This window comes from Mchenga conophoros, linkage group LG5, assembly GCF_057382185.1.
Source record: "Mchenga conophoros isolate Kocher_MC1m ecotype Shallow Benthic linkage group LG5, M_conophoros_male_GT1.1, whole genome shotgun sequence".
NCBI classification, from domain to species: Eukaryota; Metazoa; Chordata; class Actinopteri; order Cichliformes; family Cichlidae; genus Mchenga; species Mchenga conophoros.
This window is the reverse complement of record NC_140530.1, coordinates 37,054,809-37,074,013: the sequence shown is the minus strand read 5'-3', so window position 1 is coordinate 37,074,013 and position 19,205 is coordinate 37,054,809. Positions and strand designations below refer to the sequence as shown.

The window sequence follows — 19,205 nt, the reverse complement described above, 5'->3', positions numbered from 1 at the left end:
TCTACTAACATACTCTTACTACAGGTCTCATTCATTAACACACATTCATAAATAGCTTTTTTGCTAAACATTCACACCCTTTGATGTATCTGGGTCAACTTGTAGTTTAGTATCTTGATCAAGAACACTCGGTAATGCTGAGTCAGGGATCGAACTCCTGGCCTTCTTGTTAATGCAATGACCCTAAGCCACAGCTGAGGGGTCACCAATGGAGGTAGATCAGCATGTTCGATTTGGCTCAGATTTTAGTCCGGATATTTTTCCCAGATGCCGTAAAAATGCACGGCGTCAACGTTAGCCCCGTCCAGCCCCACGCACGGGGCGATCCGCGTTAATGCGTGTGTGTGCATGCGTGCGTGTGTGTGTGTGTATCCAGTAAAAAGAAACAGTTTGTTTCCACCTACAGAATGGTAAATGGACTTGTTCTTATATGGCGCTTTTCTACTCTTATATGAGCACTCAAAGCGCTTCATACAACTAATTCATTCACCGTTTCCAAGTTGTTAAATGCTTGCTATCTATCATTCAAACTCCGATGGATGCATCGGAGACTAACATGAGGTTAGTATCTTGCCCAAGGATATTTGGCAAGCACACCAGAGGAGTCTGGGATCGAACCAGGAACCTTCCAGTTAGTAGCTGACCTGAGCTACAGCCAAGAACACTTATTCTCTTCCAGCTCTGTTTGTTTTTACCGATCCTGGGGGAAATATGTAGATATTTATCTGCTAAATGCTCCACCGTGCGCACCGCTGTTTAGCAGAAGTTTCCTGTTGGGATGCAGAAACTCTCCCGTCAGTCACAGTTTACCTGCCGACCTGTTCTCTGTTTTTTCCGTGTGGCAGACAGTCCATGTCTTTCTTTTTTTTTTAACCTGGGCGTTTCCTTTAACTGCCTGATTGGTAGCCAATCGCATTCTCGGCTAACAAAAACATTCTCCTCCTTGCGCATAGCTGTTACAGGTATGTCTCGTTTGATACGCTGTTCCTTTTGTATAAGCCGCCTGTTGTAGAGACTGCCTCCTCTGTGAAGACGCCGGACCGGTATGTAACTTCTGAACTCATCATTTTTGGTTTGAACATCGTTTTATAACTGGCCTAACTGGTGGTCAAACAGCTGTATAGAAATAAACGCGCTCAATATTTGATATCTTTAAAATGCATTTCTTTGCTCTTGCTTGCTTTGGTAAATATTTAGGGATGGTCAGCCCTACAAATAATTCATACACTTTATATCTGCTGGACTGTTGGAGTAGACGTTAGTCTGTTGTTACTCTTTGACACGGTGACAGTCCAACCAGTTTATCCTGTGGCACACCTGCGCCTGAGACCTCTACCAGGAACCAGGATTTCGTCGGATCCGGGTAACTTCGAAATTTTCGGCTAAAGTGTTTCATTTCTTGCCGCGGTCCATCCCACAGTATCTTATGCACATTAAAGATCAACAGGCATGAAGTCACCGCCCACTGTTCTGTCAGTTCTCCGAAAAAACCCCATCACAATTCCTGGAAAAACCCTCCAGCTCTTTGTGCAGACAGAAGGAGCGTCTGAAGTTTTTCCACTAGCGTGAAAATACTTTGCGTTTTCCAGGGGGTTAATATGAAATTCTTAGAGGCAACGTTATCATCTGAGTAACAATTTTATATTTTTAAATAAGCAGCACAGCACCCATTTGTACTTTCTGGCCTACATACTAGAGAGTATTCAGGGAATTTAAAATAGAAAGTAGCTCGTCCACAGAAGGACTGGTAGCTCCCCTTACGATAAGGGTTCAGATCACGCGAACAGGTGTGAAATGTGTGTGTTTAGTTAGTTTGTTTGTTTGCTTGTTTTAATCAATTTTAAATCATGCTTTTTATTTGTTTTTGTTTCTAATGTCTCTGTAAAGCACTTTGAATCACCTTGTTGTTGAATTGTGCTATACAAATAAATTTGCCTTGCCTTGCCTACATACAGGGCTGAACTGGTAATCTGTCATTTGCCTGATATGCTGATACACTTGTTTCCCCACGATTCAACACATACTTCCACCAACAGAGCAAGAAAAAGACGGAAAGTGTAATTAGAGAGAATAAAGCATTAAGTGACTATTAGTTAATTAAGTTTAACTATTTTTTCTTTTGTTTTTCAGGGAATAAAACATTTAATTGACATCAGTCCTGTTTCTTTCTGTCTAATCGAGCCAGGTTTTCGAAGTAGAATTTGAATATTATATGACAGTTTTTTTTTTATTCTATTTCAATTTTTTGCTTGTACTATTCAGCTTTACCACTGCTTTGTGGAACTGTACAAATATTTACACTGTGTGCTGCTTTGAATGAGCACAGTGGGCCGCCTGGACCAAAAATGCTGATGATTTTTGTTTTTTTGTCCCAGTGCAGATCTGCTAGTAATGATCCTAAATATTACTGGGGGTGTCTGCTACTGACTCTGTGTGTGTGTGTGTGTGTGTGTGTGTGTGTGTGTGTGTGTGTGTGTGTGTTTTATGCAGGTTTGAATTGCACTGCTATACAGCCAGTAATTTAAAAATTCTTCTTATGTAATTCTTAAGATTCTTGTTATGATAAATGCCTCAGGAGGGTTTTTTTTTTTTTTTTTTTAAAATCATCTTCATATGGGTACTGAGAGGAAACACCCATAATGGTGTGGCACGTGGAAACCAAGTAAACTGGTTTCCAACACAAATGATTGCTTACTTACTCAAGAGAGAATGCTTGCCCTCAGGATTAATGATGGAGGTGAACATTGTCTTCCACTGGAAGATATTATAATGCAAGAAGAAACTAAAAGGAAAAAAGCAAGGCTCTCGATGAAGTATCAGACACCGGCTAAGGAGATGAGGAAGAGGGCATCCGCTTCCAATAATCACTCTATCAAATGTGAGCTCTCAAGAGTTAAATTAATGAGCCAATACTACACATCAAATGCGAACAGGATTATAGTTGCAACAACGTGATCTGCTTCACTGAAATGTGGCTAAACTGTAATCAGACTTTGGAACTGTGTGCATTTAATCTGAGCTGTCAGAGATGAAATATAAACAGGAAAGTCAGCAACGAGCAGACCTGTACAAAAAATCTTCAGACAGTGGATTTAGACAGCTTGCAGTCATGGTGGTGTATGCTTCAGGTCCCTACAGTAAGTTCATATATTGGACACATACAATTCTGTGCAGGCACAATCAACTGATCACCCAGGATTTTTTTTTTTTTTGAGACTTCAACATACTGTTTATACTTTCTGATCTTACAACAATATGTTGACTGTCCAACTCGTTCTACAAGGATTCTTGGCTGATATTATGGCAACATTTAAAACAGTTATAATGTGGTATGCAACCCACATTTGTTAGTCTGGAGCCTCTCGAGCGTGTGTTCTTTCATCATTGTTATTTTGTTTATGTAAAGGACATGTAGCTACATGATACAGCATACTAAATAATAAGATACAATAGTTCTATTGATGTTTTTCATATGCATGTTTTTGTAAGAATGTGGGATAATAACTACCAGTATTTTATTATGACTTAATTTGTGATTTGGTGAAGTTAAGACAATGATCCACTATTTTAGAATATAAAGTAATTCAATTCTAATCAATTCCAATTCCATTCTTAGGCTGCTGGCCCAGATAAGCATAAGAAAATGGATGGAGGAAAGTAAACACCTGATGCATAGTTGTGTAGTTTTTGTAAGCGAGTAGTAGGCTACATAAGAACAGCGGCAGTTCCAGAGGTCATGTCTGAACACGAAAAAGGAATTGTCAAGCTAAAACCTGTCAAATGAATCCAGGACCCTGTACACAGTTCAACAAAGCCAGGGTATTTTTTCCTTTATCTGCATCACCCTAACATGCAGGTAACATCTGACCAATCGCACTGACTGATGTACCAGCAGTTACTGGATGAGTAAGGATGGAAGAGTAAACTATAATTATAGAAATAATACAAAGATGTTACACGCATAATACAGAATGAATGCAACACAGCTGCTCCAGTTAAATTAATGAGGTTTCAACAGTTACCCACAACACTGAATTTAAACGCTTTGATCTATAAGACCGTGAAAGAGCTACTATATCATACTATATTTAAAAAACTGTCGCTTAGAGTTCACAGAAAACAAACTAAAGTGGCCGCTAACAATTTCCTACTAATCCTCACGGAAAACTACTGGAGAACTTTAAATGCTGTCTGCACAAACAGCTCTGAGGGATCTTCCAGGAATAGTGATGTTTTGTTTTGTTTTTTCAAAGAACTGACAGGAGAGTGGGCGGTGATTTCACGCCTGTTGATCTCTAGTGTGCACACCTGCCTAACATCAGTGCTGTGCTGATTGGTCCAACAAACTGGATTCAACAGTGCGCGGGACTCCAGCAGCTGTGCTATAAAACAGGTGGATCTGGTTGGGATTAAGTTACCTAAAACACTTCTATAATGCATGTAAGAAGCCTTTTCAAAAAAAAGAACTGAGAAGGACGCAGGTGAGGTGAGAGAAGGCGGAGAAGGATCTGCCTCCTGTTGCTGCTGCAGAGAGATGCACAGAGACAGAGATGGCCACTGGCTTAGATACGAACTCTGGTCGGAGAATCGGAGCGTCTAAAGTGCGGTCAGTGATGTCAGGCAGGACGGTCGCTCTCCTTTTCTTCTTTCCTGTCATTGGGCACTCTGAAGACCGTGCAATATTAAATAAACATAGCCTTATAAAATAAACATACAAATAATCTCACACAGTCAATAGGCAAAGGCAAAAAAGTAATAAATAAAATTATATACTAAATCTAAACTAAGGCATAAAAATTGAGCTTCACTCTGCCTCTGAGGTTTACTGGTCCATGTACATGTCTATTGGTTTGTGAAAAAAGTGTTTCTTTGAAATATTAATATAATTGAATTAACACAGTATTTTATTTTATTTCTTTTAATCTGAAAAATGTTAAGATTCACCAGTTTGCTGCAATCGCCTCCATGTGAAATGGGATGGCAGCATTTGATTAACTTCAGCAGGCTTAAACATGGTATCAGACTAAGTTGACAGTTTATCTGTATATTTTAATACAACGTCTGATTACTGCTGATTTTGTTTTCTGTGTAAAACAAACAGTGGTGGATGGAGCAGCTACAAATTTTGCTTTTCTTCACGTTGGAGTCTGTTGATTAGGGGCTCTGATGAAGGGCTCCCTGTAACTTGTTCCCCAGTAATGGTTTAAAGGATGATCGCAAGAACAGCAGTGCTATATTCTGTCTCGTTTTGCATAGTGCATTAAATGTTAATGGACTCGTCACTGCCCCCAAATGCAGAAGAGCAGTCAGTACCGACAGGAAGTTGATTAAGAAAAAATGCAATTGCAACCAATTTAGATAAGTTCAAAAACATTTTGAAAATAGAGAGAGTAAGCCCCTCAGGAGAACATTGTAACAGAAATACAAGAAACTTCTAACACAGGTTAGACAAAGAACAATACCAAAGAACTAGAAATCACCAAAATCTAACTGAAACAAAAAATTCACATAATTAAAAACATAAGCACTCGGTCACGAGACTCAGGACAAAGACTATAAACCCCTCAGCTGTATGCAAACACAGGAAACACAGCTGCTGATAAAAGACAGACGGGCGTGGTGTGGTTTCCATATGCTGTATGTATGTGTGTGCGTGTGTGTTTGTGTGTGTGTGGTTGAGAACTTCCTGCTGCTTAGACAGTTTGTCTTTGCAGAAGTCAGTGTCAGTGTGTTTGCTGGCAGATTAGCTGCTTCTTTCATTTTTCATTCTGCTGTTTTAGCCACACTCGTGAGTATTATTTTAAAATTTTTCGTTTTACTACTTTTATAAAGTGAATACGTATCTGCATTAGTTAGAATTACTCGCTTTTAAAATCAGTAACAGCGTTTTTGCTTTCATTATAAGGGGAGTCAAAATGAAACCTGAGTACTGCTGTTTGTGCCGCTGTAATGCTCGAACACCCACAGTGTCTGTGACTGAACAAAGAGCTGAAGATGTTACATCCTGCCAGTTAATTAATGTGCATTCAGGGAATCCCTCAGTTAAAAAGTTGTTATTCAAGTGAAATAAAAGGCACTAAATAACTTTTAAGTATTTGATCTTACTCATAAGATATCCATTATTTGAAAGTAGTATGAGCTGCACTTCTGAAAGTGTTTAGAGTAGTTCAGAATACTGCATATGCATTATTGATACGAAACTATTTCTGTCATTCAAAACCATTAAAATGTTCCACGCTGCATAAGCAATATTTTTACTTTTGCTACATTGAGCTAACTCGAGCCGGGCCTTTCAGTGTGAGGTTTGAATGTTCTCCATTTGCCTTTGAGTGTGACTTGTAGTTAAAAGCACTTTGAGAGATCAGTAACACTAGTAAGGTGAAAAAAGCAATACATCAAAGTAACAACATTATAGTTGCACCCATGAGCTAATAAATAATGTACAGAAAGACCAACTAGAATCCATTTATTCTGAGCAGGACCCAACCACACATGACCTCCTCACACTGCTTTGAAGGCCCAGACTAGTTTGGAATAAGTGATTTTATGTTTTAGTTAATGTTGTAGTTTGAAAACGGTAGTTCAGATGAAGTTTTTTAGATATAGCAGTGAGAATACAGTTTAACAGTCATCACATATTATATAATAATAATAGGCTTTCATGTTTTAGCTACATTGGACACGATACTGTGTGATAGTAGAATTTCTTTTTCAAAAACAAGTGTAAAACCTAAAAATATATTATCCCTGCTCTCTGAATTTAATTACTTTTAAAAATGTTACTGTAATGAGAAACCGCATTAGAGGAACTGGAGTGCCAGGAACTTCTCCATTTTCAATTCCAAATGTTGCTCCTGTGCTGTTAAGTAGAGGCCTTCACCTGGGAAGTTGTAGCTTGAAAGTCATCAGTGACTTATTTTAGTATATTCATGATGCAAAATAACCAACCACAGTTTTTTCAGTGTTTAAGTTTTAGTCTCTCTTTCTTCCCTTTGCTTTGGTTTCTTCTTTTTTCTGCCACGCTTCTCCATTTTCTTCCTCTGTTTTGATTCAGCAGACGTTTGAACAACACGTCACACACTGTGTGTTGGTCGTCTAAAACAGAGTTGATCTCTTGCAGAATCAAGTCAGAATGAAGATAGCAGCCTTTAATGGCAAGAACCTGGGACATAAGAAAGTCCATGACAAGTCTGTCGTCAAACACCTCACCAAGGTGATAATAATTTTACCTTTACAACAGAAAGCTTTAAATCCAACATCAATGACGAAATGTGTAACACTTAAATGATGTGTTTCCTCCAGATCATATCTCGGTACAGTGTGATTGTCCTGCTGGAGGTGGTGGATAAGAGCGGCAAAGCCATGGAAACGTTACTTCAAGAACTCAACAAAACTGAGTGAGTTCCCTGCAGTGATAGTGTGTGTATTTAATTATTTTATTTACAACATTTTTATGTAGAAAACTGCATGTTTAAGTTGCTTCTGTTTTCCTCAGCACTAACAGAAAACGCCCCTACAAAAAAACTGCCAGCAAACAACTGGGACGAGACACCTACAAGGAGCAGTATGTCTGTTTCTACAGGTGTGTGAGTCTAAGTTCACTCGAATACAACATCTCAGTGGTTATTAATCAGACTTTAATTTGTGAGATTCATGGCCAGACACACTGATGTCTGACTATTTGTGTTTATCTCTCAGACCAGATGAAGTGACGCTGAAGGACTCACACCAGTATGAAGATAATCAGGCTGGAGATGAAGATGCCTTTGCCAGAGAGCCCTTCATCCTGCGGTTTGATTGTCCAACTACAGGTTTGTGCTTTTTACTGTGTTTGAGTAACGCTTTAAGTTACAAAACAAAACAAGTGGAAGTGCCAAACACCCTGAGATCTGTGTATTGGCTCAGCAAAGGGGAAAGAATCACAGCTCACAATCATTTCTAATTTTCTTAGTGTATTTGCTGTGATCAGCTGACCTGCTGCTCTTTGTGGATTTACAGAACTGAATTCAATAAGATGTACACAGTTTGACAAGCTATAATGGCTGATGTCTTTCCCCTGCATTGACACTACACTGTTTATTATCAGAATCAGAATGGGTTTATTGCCAGATGTTGAGGTTTACAACATTAGGAAATTGCTGCGGTGCTTCAGTGCAGACAATAAGAATTAAAGTGCTATGTAGAAAGAAAGATATGTGCATGAGATATACATGAGATATATACATGAGAATAAGAATTATGAGTGCTACGTAGAAAGATATATACATGAGTGCAGGTGGTGATCAGTGCCAAACATGAAATGATGCAGTGACACAGCGTAGGGTCATGTGTTAGTGGCGGGGACAATCATGTGGTTATTGTTCATGTGTCCAACAGCAGAGGGGAAGAAACTGTTCTTGTGGCGAGAGGTTCTGGTGCGAATGGACCGGAGCCTCCTGCCTGAGGGGAGCAGGTCAAACAGACTGTGTCCAGGGTGAGAAGGGTCAGCTGAGATCCGGGCTGCACGCCCCAGTGTCCTGGAGGTGTACAGGTCCTGCAGAGATGGGAGTCTGCAGCCAATCACCTTCTCAGCAGAGCGCACAACACGCTGCAGTCTCTGTTTGTCCCTGATAGTGGCTCCAGCGTACCACACGGTGATGGAGGAGGTGAGGATGGACTCGATGATTGCAGTGTAGAATTGCATCATCGTCCGTGTTGGCAGGTTGAATTTCTTCAGCTGCCTCAGGAAGTACATCCTCTGCTGGGCTTTCTTGATGACGGAGGTGATGGTGGGTATAAAGCTGGTATAAAGTCAGAATTTAGTGAATGGATCTAAACATCATCAGTTTAAGTTTCACCTAAATCTGACCACGAGCACTACAGTCACTGTGCACCAGTCCAACACAGAGCTTTGCTGTGAATCCACATTAACTCAACCTAACCTTATTATCCTGGACAAAGCTGCTGTTACGACCCGGCCTCGGGGCGACGTTCCATCTAAGCTGCACGCGTGCGCAATTGTTGTGCACAAAAAAATCTAACCGGAACTAAAATGTAAATAAATAAGTTAAAATTCATGTTGTTTCGCAGTGTGAGTCAGTGAGTGACCGGTGACTGCTCCATGATGCGATTCACATTCGTATATATGCAGCTAAGCAACGTCGACAGGCTATGACAGCGTCCTTGTGTGCCGACGCCGGTGTTTTAGCTGGCAAAGCGGCGTGGCTCATGTGGAGTGAATGACAACGTGTACAACCATTGGAGATGTGAGCAGGACAGACGGAACAACTGACGGGAAAAGTGTGGACTTTATACCAGTTTTTAAATTGTGTTGATCGGCCACGTAAAACCAGAGTTCTGATAAAATTTTTTGCAATGTTTGGTTTTCTTCCTGAATACTATCGTTGTTTATATTTACTGCAGGAAGAAACAGTAAAATCAGCGTTTTATACGTTTTATTGGGGGGGGGTTAAAAGGGAGAGTGCAGTTTTACTTAGTCCAAGTACAAAACATAAAGCTGATGTAACGCACATAGGTTTATAGCTATTGCTACTTTTCACCAATCGTCCCTTAGTTTTAGGAGTGACAGCGGTGTTTTGAGATGTGAGAGATTCGCGACGTTTTGTGTTTGGAGTCTAAAGTTAGTGTGTTGTCTTGTGTAGTTAGTGTGAGTGTAGTCAGTAGTTTTGTTGTGTGTGTCAGAACAATGAGGCGACTGCTGAATGTCACAGGTGTTACAGCAGTGATACATCTGCTGTTGTCAGGCCTGCAGGTATCAGGCTGTTGTTCTCCTTCATCTCATAGTGGACAGAAATTATTTTTTGGAGCGGCACAAATAATCTGTGTGGCATCAGATTTGATGCAGAACAGCTGATTGTTCTGTAAATAGTTTGAAATGTTTATTTAAAACTGCCTTGGCTGCATTATTAGGTAAACAGCTGAAAAAAACTTTGTTGTTTGCAAAACTCAGTAACTTTTAAGTAACTATATAAATAATTGCCCAGCATTGGTCATTATTTACTGTATTTTGCAGACAGAGAGTTACAGGACTCTCTCCCAGACCACAGACTCATAATACAAGTCAGAGCTTTATAAAAAAAACTATTTTACTTTTACTTTATTTTTACTTCCAATGGTGTTAACATACTACACAGGTCGTGAACAAGATTCTTTCACATTTTCATTGTAAGTGGGCTAAAGCAGTTAATTAAAAGTAATCTAACATAAATGCAAACGCTGTAATTTGATTATTTTAATAAACATGTCATACAGAAATGAAAGAGAACATTTTGTTCATTTGTTTGTTTCTACACGAGCTTTGTGTGATTTGTAAGTATCTGAGGCTGAGACCACAGAACTGTAAAACATGATTGTTGTGTAATCATGTTTTACACAACAATCATTGTGTATTATGTAATTTAATTATCCATAAAATCGTCACATTCTCTGTAAGAACTATTGAACAGCGTATATTTTAAAGGCTTTAAAACCAAGTAAGTAGAACTTGCTCATAGGGGGTCATATGATTGTTGGGTTTTTCTCTGTATCTACAATATAAAGCGCCTTGAGGCGACTTTTGTTGTGATTTGGCGCCATATGAATAAAATTGAATTGAATTGAAACATCGCTAATGTCACAAAACTTTGCCGACATGTGGCCAACAGTAATGTTTTAATGTTCTTCATTATTAAACATTTGCACATAAATAAGTTACATAATATTCAGTACTTACATTTGAAAGTTTACTCCTTGGCTGCCCCGCTTCCGCCGTTTTTTTTGGCAAAATTATCCACACCCACCGCCGCACTAGGAAGTCTGGGATATGTTGGGCCATGAAGGATACGCCGACCCATCCTTAAAATTCAGGGAAATGAAGGACACATTTGAGGCTGCATTTTGAGCAGCCTTTGAATTGGGACAGCCTTCGTCGCGTTGATGTGACGTAATCGGCCTTAAAATGCGGCCTTTAAGGCTGCAGACCCTGAATTGGGATACAGCCAAAAACACACACACCAATGGGAGGAGCCACACATCAAAACAGGTGGCATGCGATCACAAACCACAACATTTCTTGGAATCAAAGCACTACCTAATATTTTCATGTAACATTTGAATAACACAATATTAGTATAGCTTAGTTTGTTTTGCTGGATGTTTCCCAGTATCAAAATACACTAATCCAATATTTGATTAAAATGATATTACATGGGGCGACCGTGGCTCAGGGGGTTGGGAAGCGTATCTGTAACCGGAAGGTCGCCGGTTCCATCCCCAGGCTCTCTGTCCTGGTCGTTGTGTCCTTGGGCAAGACACTTTACCCTACTTGCCTACTGGTGTTGGCCAGAGGGGCCGATGGCGCGATATGGCAGCCTCGCTTCTGTCAGTCTGCCCCAGGGCAGCTGTGGCTACAACCGTAGCTGCCTCCACCAGTGAGTGAATGAATAGTGGCGTTGTAAAGTGCTTTGGGTGCCTTGAAAAGCGCTATATAAATCCAATCCATTATTATTACACGCAAGCTTTAAATTTGCAGTTTATCAAGCACCACTGAACATCATTACCTTTAAATCTAAGCTCTCTTCTTCCTCTCCTGTCTTGTCTTTCTTACCTTTCTCCATCTCTGAGTGAAGTTAGCTCTCTTTCTTTTCTCTCCCTTTGAAACAGAGCTGCTGGATCTTTAACTAGCGACACAGTGCACACAAACAGTTTGTGTACGTGCTGATGTGTTGAGCAGATAGAAGCGCTGCATTTAAAATTACCTGCCACTAGGGCTGCCACAAACGATTATTTTGATAGTCGACTAGTCACCGATTATTTTTGCGATTAGTCGACTAATCAGATCATCATCCATTGGACGTAAAACGTACAGCTTATTGCACCAGCAGCATCTGCTCTTATATAACTATCATTAGCTTACAGCTTGAAGTGTTTCAGGTATGTGCTAACTAAAAATAAAGACAAGATGATAGTTTATTAAAGTTTAATGAAATCTGCAGATTGTTTCGGTGAAGTTTAATAAACTCCTTGCTATCTAAAATATAACGGGACACCGGAGTATATTCTCGAACATCTCACACTTCTGATAATCAGCTGTCTGCTTGATGTTTATTCAGCTGTGTAAAAACTATAACTTTATTTAGTGCCCAATAAACACAGGTTATACCCTGTATTAGCCATTTCTGTCCTTTAGATTCTTACTTCATATTTTTCACACTAACAACCTTGGCAGTGTAGTCAAACAGAGGGAGCCTGTTACCTGAGCCTGACAGTGATGCCTGATAGTGTAGCACTCCACCTTCTCATCTAAATATAAAAAACTGTATTTCAGTTATGGACGATCTGGTCCTGATCCCAGTCCACACAAAGCCAGAGGACTCTCTGAAGGAGCTGGACGAGCTGCATGATGTAGTTGAAGACATCAGGAAGAAATGGAAAACTGATGTAAGTTTTATGTTTTGATTAAAAAATTCAGACCAATTCAGTTGTATTTGTATAGAGCCAATTCAACACAACAGTTGTTTCAAGGGGCGTTATAGTAAATTAAAAAAAAAATGCATGATGACCCACTCCACCCTGCCTTTCCCCCAGCCTGCTTGTGTCACAGTTTGTTTCTGCAATAAAGAGAGGGTTTGGCTTATTTCAAATAAGCAACACTGCACCTGGTCAGGTGTTGCTAGTGATTATACTGACTACATACCTTATAGCAAGGTTAAGTTCTTGACTATGCAGCCTGGTGTGTGACACGTATGACCATGAAATTACCTGGGATTTGTTGCCTTTTAGAATATTTGTAGAATATAGCTGAATATTTTCTCTTACAGCAGAAATCTTCAAGCTGAAATACTACAATATCTTTCTAAAACTAAACAATTACTTTTAGTTTCTAAACCTAACCAAGCAGCGAATAAACAACAAACTGTGAACTAAGCTCCAAAACAGGACACAGATCAAACTCCCTTCATTCAGAATCTTAATAAATAACTTTATCTGACCTTTGTTTTAAAGCAGATCCTGAATATCTCACCTTGTTAATCCATATAGTGACTCAGATTATAATATATTTTTAACTACTTGATTTTGTCATCCTTTAGACAGACCGATAAGGAAGGAAGTCTTCAAGCTGCTTTGCTCATTAACAAATGAAATGAAAACTTTAAAAACACAAGTGCATAAATCTTTGTATCCTACAATGAAGTGATGCTCAATAAATGACAGCTCTTCACGGGATCGCATAATAACGAATATATCCTACCATATAAATCTTTGTGCTGTTATTTAAAGAATACATTAATACCATTAGACATTAGAGTGTCACATACTGGCTGTAACAAACATCTGTCATTGTACTAAGTGAGTTCTGCTCTCTTTTGGCATTTTTTGGCAGAATATAATGCTTTTGGGGGACTTTAATGCTGATGGACGATATCTCTCCAAGAAGAAGAAGGAAAAGATTCGCATCTGCTCTTCTTCCTACAACTGGCTCATTGATGACAATGTCGACACCACAGCTAGCAACAAAAATGATAACACCTACGACAGGTGACACACATATAGCACTTTCTATGCCCGAGTTTAAAAAACTTTTTATATAATCACTATATAATGGCACGACCTTTTGGGATATTTCTAATTTCTATTTCTTTGCTTCTGGTGTTTTGAAAAATTGTGCATAATGACCAAAAGGAAATAAGAGTTAGTTGTTATTTGTTTGTTAGAGTTTGTCTGTTTTGTCTGTATTGGGAACGTGCACATGAGGCTGGATGACTCACGAATTCTGATTAAATCTACCTGTGTGTACATTAAATTTGTGTGAAAAAAAGTGCAGGAATTCAGGAAATAAATCAGTATAGCTGTAGTGGAGGCATGTAGTCCCAGACTCTTAATGTTTTAAAGATTTTTTTCTCAGAGTGCCTCTCACATAAGAAATAATATTGGCATCAGTGACTTTCAATTTGAGACAGAAAATGGAGAAATAAAACTATTGGCGCTTCACGCTATAAAGTAGACAGACAGAAATGAAGTTCTTAACTGTTTAAAAGAAATGCGTCTCCTCTTTGTCAAACAGAATTGTTGTGTATGGACAGACCATGCTGAACGCCATCGTACCCAACTCGGCCAAGTCCTTCAACTTCCAGCAGGAGTTTGACCTGACCGATGAGGAGGTGAGTTTTTTCTAAGCTCAAAGATAGAAATGATTTGACAGGTTTTAGTATTTTAAAGGACACCATGAGTGTTGTCATTCAACTCTTTAAGGCCCTGGGCATCAGTGACCATTACCCTGTGGAGGTGGAGCTGAAGACCAAAGATGCGTCTGGGGAAGGACAATCTAAGAAAAAAGGTTATTATTTTTCATCTCTGACTCTTACTGTATTTATATTTGACAGCAGGAATGGAGATTGATAAGAATTTAGTGATTCTGATGCCATTATCGATATCATTGAGTTCTCATTGGCTCCGCTTTAAGGGTCACCACCGTCTCTAAATGAATATATTTGTGCAAATTAATTACACGCTGTGTGGTCAAAGGTTACATGCTGACCTCAATGCTATGATCAGCATTGAGGTCATAACTCAAAAGAGTAACATATTACACATATTACACAGAACACTCTTATTAAAAGTAATGCAGTACATTACTACCATTACTTCCAGGAGAAACTAAGTACTTATACTACACATTACATTTCTTTTTCTCTATAAAATTACCTTAAAAAAAATGTCTCATAAATACCACATACAGTGGGATGCAAAAGTTTGGCAACCTTGTTAATAGTCATTATTTTCCTTTATAAATCGTTGGTTGTTACAATAAAAAATGTCAGTTAAATATATCATATAGGAGACACACAGTGATATTTGAGAAGTGGTAAGCTCAATGTAACAGGATAAACCCGAGGCTACAATCCCACGAACCAGCATAAATCCCTATCCTAATGAGGACACACATACAGTGCTGGTATTTGGTTTTTAGGTATGAACACAAGGCCTGCAACACAAAGCAAAGATGAAAACCAGACCAAAGACACTTTAAAACAATTGCAACGTGAGTCTACTGTAGAAACATGAACCAGGAGAAGTGGAAGCTACATCCTGACTACTCATCACTGCTTTTGTTACCTGTGGCAGATCAGGGACTGGCTATTGGGCTGGGATCGGCATTGAGTCAGCTTTAACATCACTCTATTGAACACTTTTTATGATTTTCAAACTACCCCAACCGCTCGCAGCAGATGGCCCCGCCCCTCCCTGAGCCTGGTTCTGTCTGAGGTTTCTTCCTGTTAAAAGGGAGTTTTTCCTTCCCACTGTCGCCAAACTGCTTGCTCATAAGGGGTCCTATGATTGTTGGGTTTTTCTCTGCATGTACCCTACAGGGTCTACCTTGCAATATAAAGCACCTTGAAGTGACTGCTGTTGTGGTTTGACCCTGTATAAATAAAACTGAATTAAGGAAATATATTTCTAAAGGTGCTATTGACATAAAATTCTCACCAGATGTCAGTAACAGCCCATCCAATGCACACATTCAATGAAATCAAAGTATACATGTCCATAATTTATGTCTAATAATGACACAGGAAAATGTTTTCAACATGCTCACTGAATTTTATTTCATACTTTGAACAAAACCCTTTGTTGGTGATGACGGCATCAAGATGCCTACAGCACGGAGAAACTTGTCACATGCATTGGGTGCAGGTGTGATTTTGTCCCATTCTTTCATACACCCAGGCCCTGTTTCAGGAAGCCGGTTTAGTGCAAACTCTGAGTAAGTATACGCTGAGTTAATGAAAACTCTGGGTTTTCGGTTTCACAAAGCGAGTTTAGATTAATCCTGAGTGAGTTACTATGACGACACACTCCGTGAAGCTAACCTGCCCCCTAGCAGGTTTACTTCAACTAACCCTGACTTTCTCCGCCTCTTTGTCGGAAACCTGACTGTAGGAAGTGTCAGACATGGCGTGCCCCTTCCTTGAAGAGCCAGTAGATGTTGAAGCCCAAATTCTCCGCAGAGCTCTCCGCCGGGAGAGAGTGATTAGAGCGCGTTCGGACATTTTATCATTTCCTGATGATTTTCTGTGTGAACGTTACCGTTTTTCAGCACAATCTATAATTTATTTGAATAACATCCTCAGGCCTAATATTGCTCATGTGACACATCGCGGACATCCTCAGTTCTGTACATATTATTTGTATTGCACTTCGGTTTTTTGCAAACGGGAGCTTTCTGTATAATATTGGTGACGCTGAGCACGTTTCCAAGGCTACCGTCTGTCGGGCAGTCAGGAATGTTACAGTTGCACTGAAACGTCTCCTGTACTCGTTTGTGGTGTTCCCCGGTCATAGACCCACAAGATTTATCAAAGAGGGATGCCACAAAATTGCAGGTAGCAGGATGAACGAAACTTAATTCATGATGTGGTGATACTTGAACTACTACTTAAATTTTACATTTATTCTCACGGTTCCCAGGCGTGATTGGCTGTATAGATGGCACTCACATTCCAATCATTGCTCCTTCAGTAAATGAAGGATGTGAACAGGAAGTCTTTCCACAGCATTAATGTGCAGGTACATAGTTCCCTGTAGCATTTCAAACTAACAAATTATTTCATTATAGTAATGGATGCTAATTTGTGTTCTCTGCACTGTGAAGATCATATGTGATGCTGCCAACATTATCACAAATGTGGAAGCCAACTGCTCAGCCTCTGTGAGTGGTGGTGGTGGAGGACCCCCACCTGTTTTTCGGGCCTCCGCTTTTTTTCTGTTGGCTATAACGGGTCACATTTGAGCATACAGAGTAAGCAAATACGTACTTGTAATGTGCTCAGATAATTTCAATAAGTGCTTACAGAGGGGAAATTAATGTAGCCTCTAACTGCAATTGATTGACATCGGACAAACAGACCAAGCACTATGGCTCATAATACAATTACACCTCACCTCTTTGGACTATATTTTTATATTTCATTTTTACTTGCTGCCAGGAACGTTTGGGGCCTGTTGGGTTGCACCTGCGCTCAAATCACATCACAAAATAAAATGTATAACATAAAAAATAAAATCAAATATAATAAAATAACGTGTTAAATGGGTGTAAATCCCTAGATCAATGTTTAAATTAACACTCACGCATTGACTCTGTCGGCTATGTTTTGCCATGCATGCTCCCTTTCTTTTGCAGCTGTGGCTGTGTTACTTTTTTCCCGCGGAATTTGCATGTTATCGGCATATGCTGCCATCAGAATTTCGGCCTCAAGCGCTGTGAAATACATTGACCGCGCCTTCTTTCCCTCCGTCTCCATGGTGACTCGCTTAATCTGTGCTCCACTAATCAGGGCTTTATGCATCCTCGTGCGCGCGCTTAACTTGGGGTTAAAGCAACTCCGCGTTGACTGAACTAATTGTTATCAGCCTTTCTTTCGAATATTCCGAGTTGGACAGTTCGGGGTTACTCAACCCTGAGTATCGTTTTTCACTCTGAGTTTTCTAAACCGGCTTCCTGAAATAGGGCCCCAGTCTTCAAATCCTGAACTGGAACCTTCAGTGGTTTAGAAATTCTTCGGTAACCAGTGTTATCAGTATGTTTTGCAACAACAAGGCTGCAAAGGTGTAGAATTTGCTCATTGGCTTCATCCTTCATGAGATGTTTCCTGTGTGACACCTTAGTAATGAAACATGGTTCTATAAGCCGTCAGTTGAGACTAAACCAGCTGATTTTAATTTGCACTAAATGGCTTTTTTTTCTCATTCCTGTCCCGTTTGGCGCTGCAGTAATCAAAATTATTGTCTGAAGGCCAATTAAAATGCAAAACAAGTGGATCATTGTGGCTTTGCCATACTGGTCCACTTGATTGAGCTTTATTATTTAGTTATTTTTTTACTTTTCAGTTATTACAATTGGAACAGACAGGGCTAGGTGATAGAAAAGGGAAAGACGTAGACAAGTTCAAGAAAAGGGGAGGGAAAGAAAAACAGCAGGGAAGAAGGACAGTAAGAAAACTAAAAGCGTCTTTTTGCCTGTTCCTTTGTTCATGTGTTCAATACCTTTTCGTTTGTCATTTCTCTTTATTACACATAACTTTAATGGGTTGTTACTGACATCTGGTGAGAATTTCATGACAACAGCACGTTTAGAAATATATTAACTTAGAAAATTGTTGACATGTGCAGTACTTATTTTACCCAATGTATTTCCTCTTTCTAATATTAACAACAGGACAACAGGAGCAAAAAAGAAAGCAAGGACAAGCATCCAACATGCCAACCAAGAGAGGACGTCGGGCTGTTTAGTGTTAAACTTTAACAATCTTGCTATTAATTTTTAAAATTTGGGTTACTCCAGTTAATTTTTAAACTCAGTTTTTCTTCGGATTTAACAGAAAACCACATCAGGTGGTTCAACGTGATAAAAAAATAACTCTGTCTGCTTTACTGAATTTACTGTGGAAAAGACAAATGAGTGTAAAGATATTAGTACTACATGGAAATTAGGTTAGACTATGTAAGAAATGTTGTTTTATATGTTTTCCAGACACCTTCCATGGTAAACATGAACTTATTTTGGTTTCTCTTGGTCACTGTATAGATAGCATACCCCACAGGGTCTACCTTGGGCTATTTTGCTATTTAGAGTGGGAACGTATGTATAAATATTTTACTTCTGAGCTAAGGGCATTAGTAGGAAATAAAATGTATTAACATTTTTAATAATGGAAATGACCATAAATTGTTGAAGAGCATGCTGATAAGTGAATAAATGTTTTGTTTGGGAAAATATTTGCAGATTCATTTCAGCTGTTAAATTGAGAATTTGCCTAAATAACCAGGAATGGACAGATTGAAGCATATTTTGTTCCACCAGTTGAATAATAATGGACGGTTTTTTCATATTTGATGCAATTAAATGACTGTTTATATTAAACCAATTCTTGCTGTTTTTATTTATTTATTTTTTACAATAACCATGGGCAGGCTGGGGTACTCGAGAAAACAGATGTATGTGTCACGGAGTTGGAGGAAGAAGGACCCAAGATGCAAGCAGTGGATGAAATGCTAGTGAAGTTTATTTACAAACAGGGTAAGTGGCAAAACTGGGGCCCCTTCTTCGTACCTCGCTAAGTAAGTTAGCCGGATTTGACTGTTGACTGATTTCGCGTGATCCTGGATCGTTCGGTTCTTCGAAGCCCATCCGGGACTTGCTGTCATAGCAACAGAGCCGTAAGCGT

The 19,205-nt window shown here is 39.4% G+C and overlaps 1 protein-coding gene across 2 annotated transcripts; it reads left to right on the top strand.

Annotated features, from left to right (window-relative positions):
- Positions 1-739: 739 nt before the first annotated feature.
- Positions 740-18,901, top strand: LOC146575059 (deoxyribonuclease-1-like). 2 transcript variants are annotated; one of them, XM_085275257.1, is made up of 10 exons: positions 740-1,043; positions 7,121-7,213; positions 7,303-7,397; positions 7,496-7,582; positions 7,699-7,811; positions 12,305-12,417; positions 13,361-13,515; positions 14,042-14,138; positions 14,230-14,314; positions 18,197-18,901. In XM_085275257.1, exons 2-10 carry the CDS (start codon positions 7,133-7,135, stop codon positions 18,268-18,270), a joined length of 900 nt encoding a protein of 299 aa, XP_085131383.1. In that variant the 5' UTR covers positions 740-1,043; positions 7,121-7,132; the 3' UTR covers positions 18,271-18,901. The 2 variants fall into 2 exon arrangements, with proteins under 2 accessions (XP_085131383.1, XP_085131382.1); XM_085275256.1 differs by lacking the exon at positions 740-1,043 and adding an exon at positions 5,662-5,788.
- Positions 18,902-19,205: the final 304 nt, after the last annotated feature.

Bases quoted from the DNA above. Each gene is read 5' to 3' on its own strand.
- LOC146575059 (XM_085275257.1), top strand. From the start codon at position 7,133: ATGAAGATAGCAGCCTTTAATGGCAAGAACCTGGGACATAAGAAAGTC. The intron at 7,398-7,495 runs GTGAGTTCCCTG...TGTTTTCCTCAG, and splicing joins CAAGAACTCAACAAAACTGA to CACTAACAGAAAACGCCCCT. The intron at 7,812-12,304 runs GTTTGTGCTTTT...ACTGTATTTCAG, and splicing joins GTTTGATTGTCCAACTACAG to TTATGGACGATCTGGTCCTG.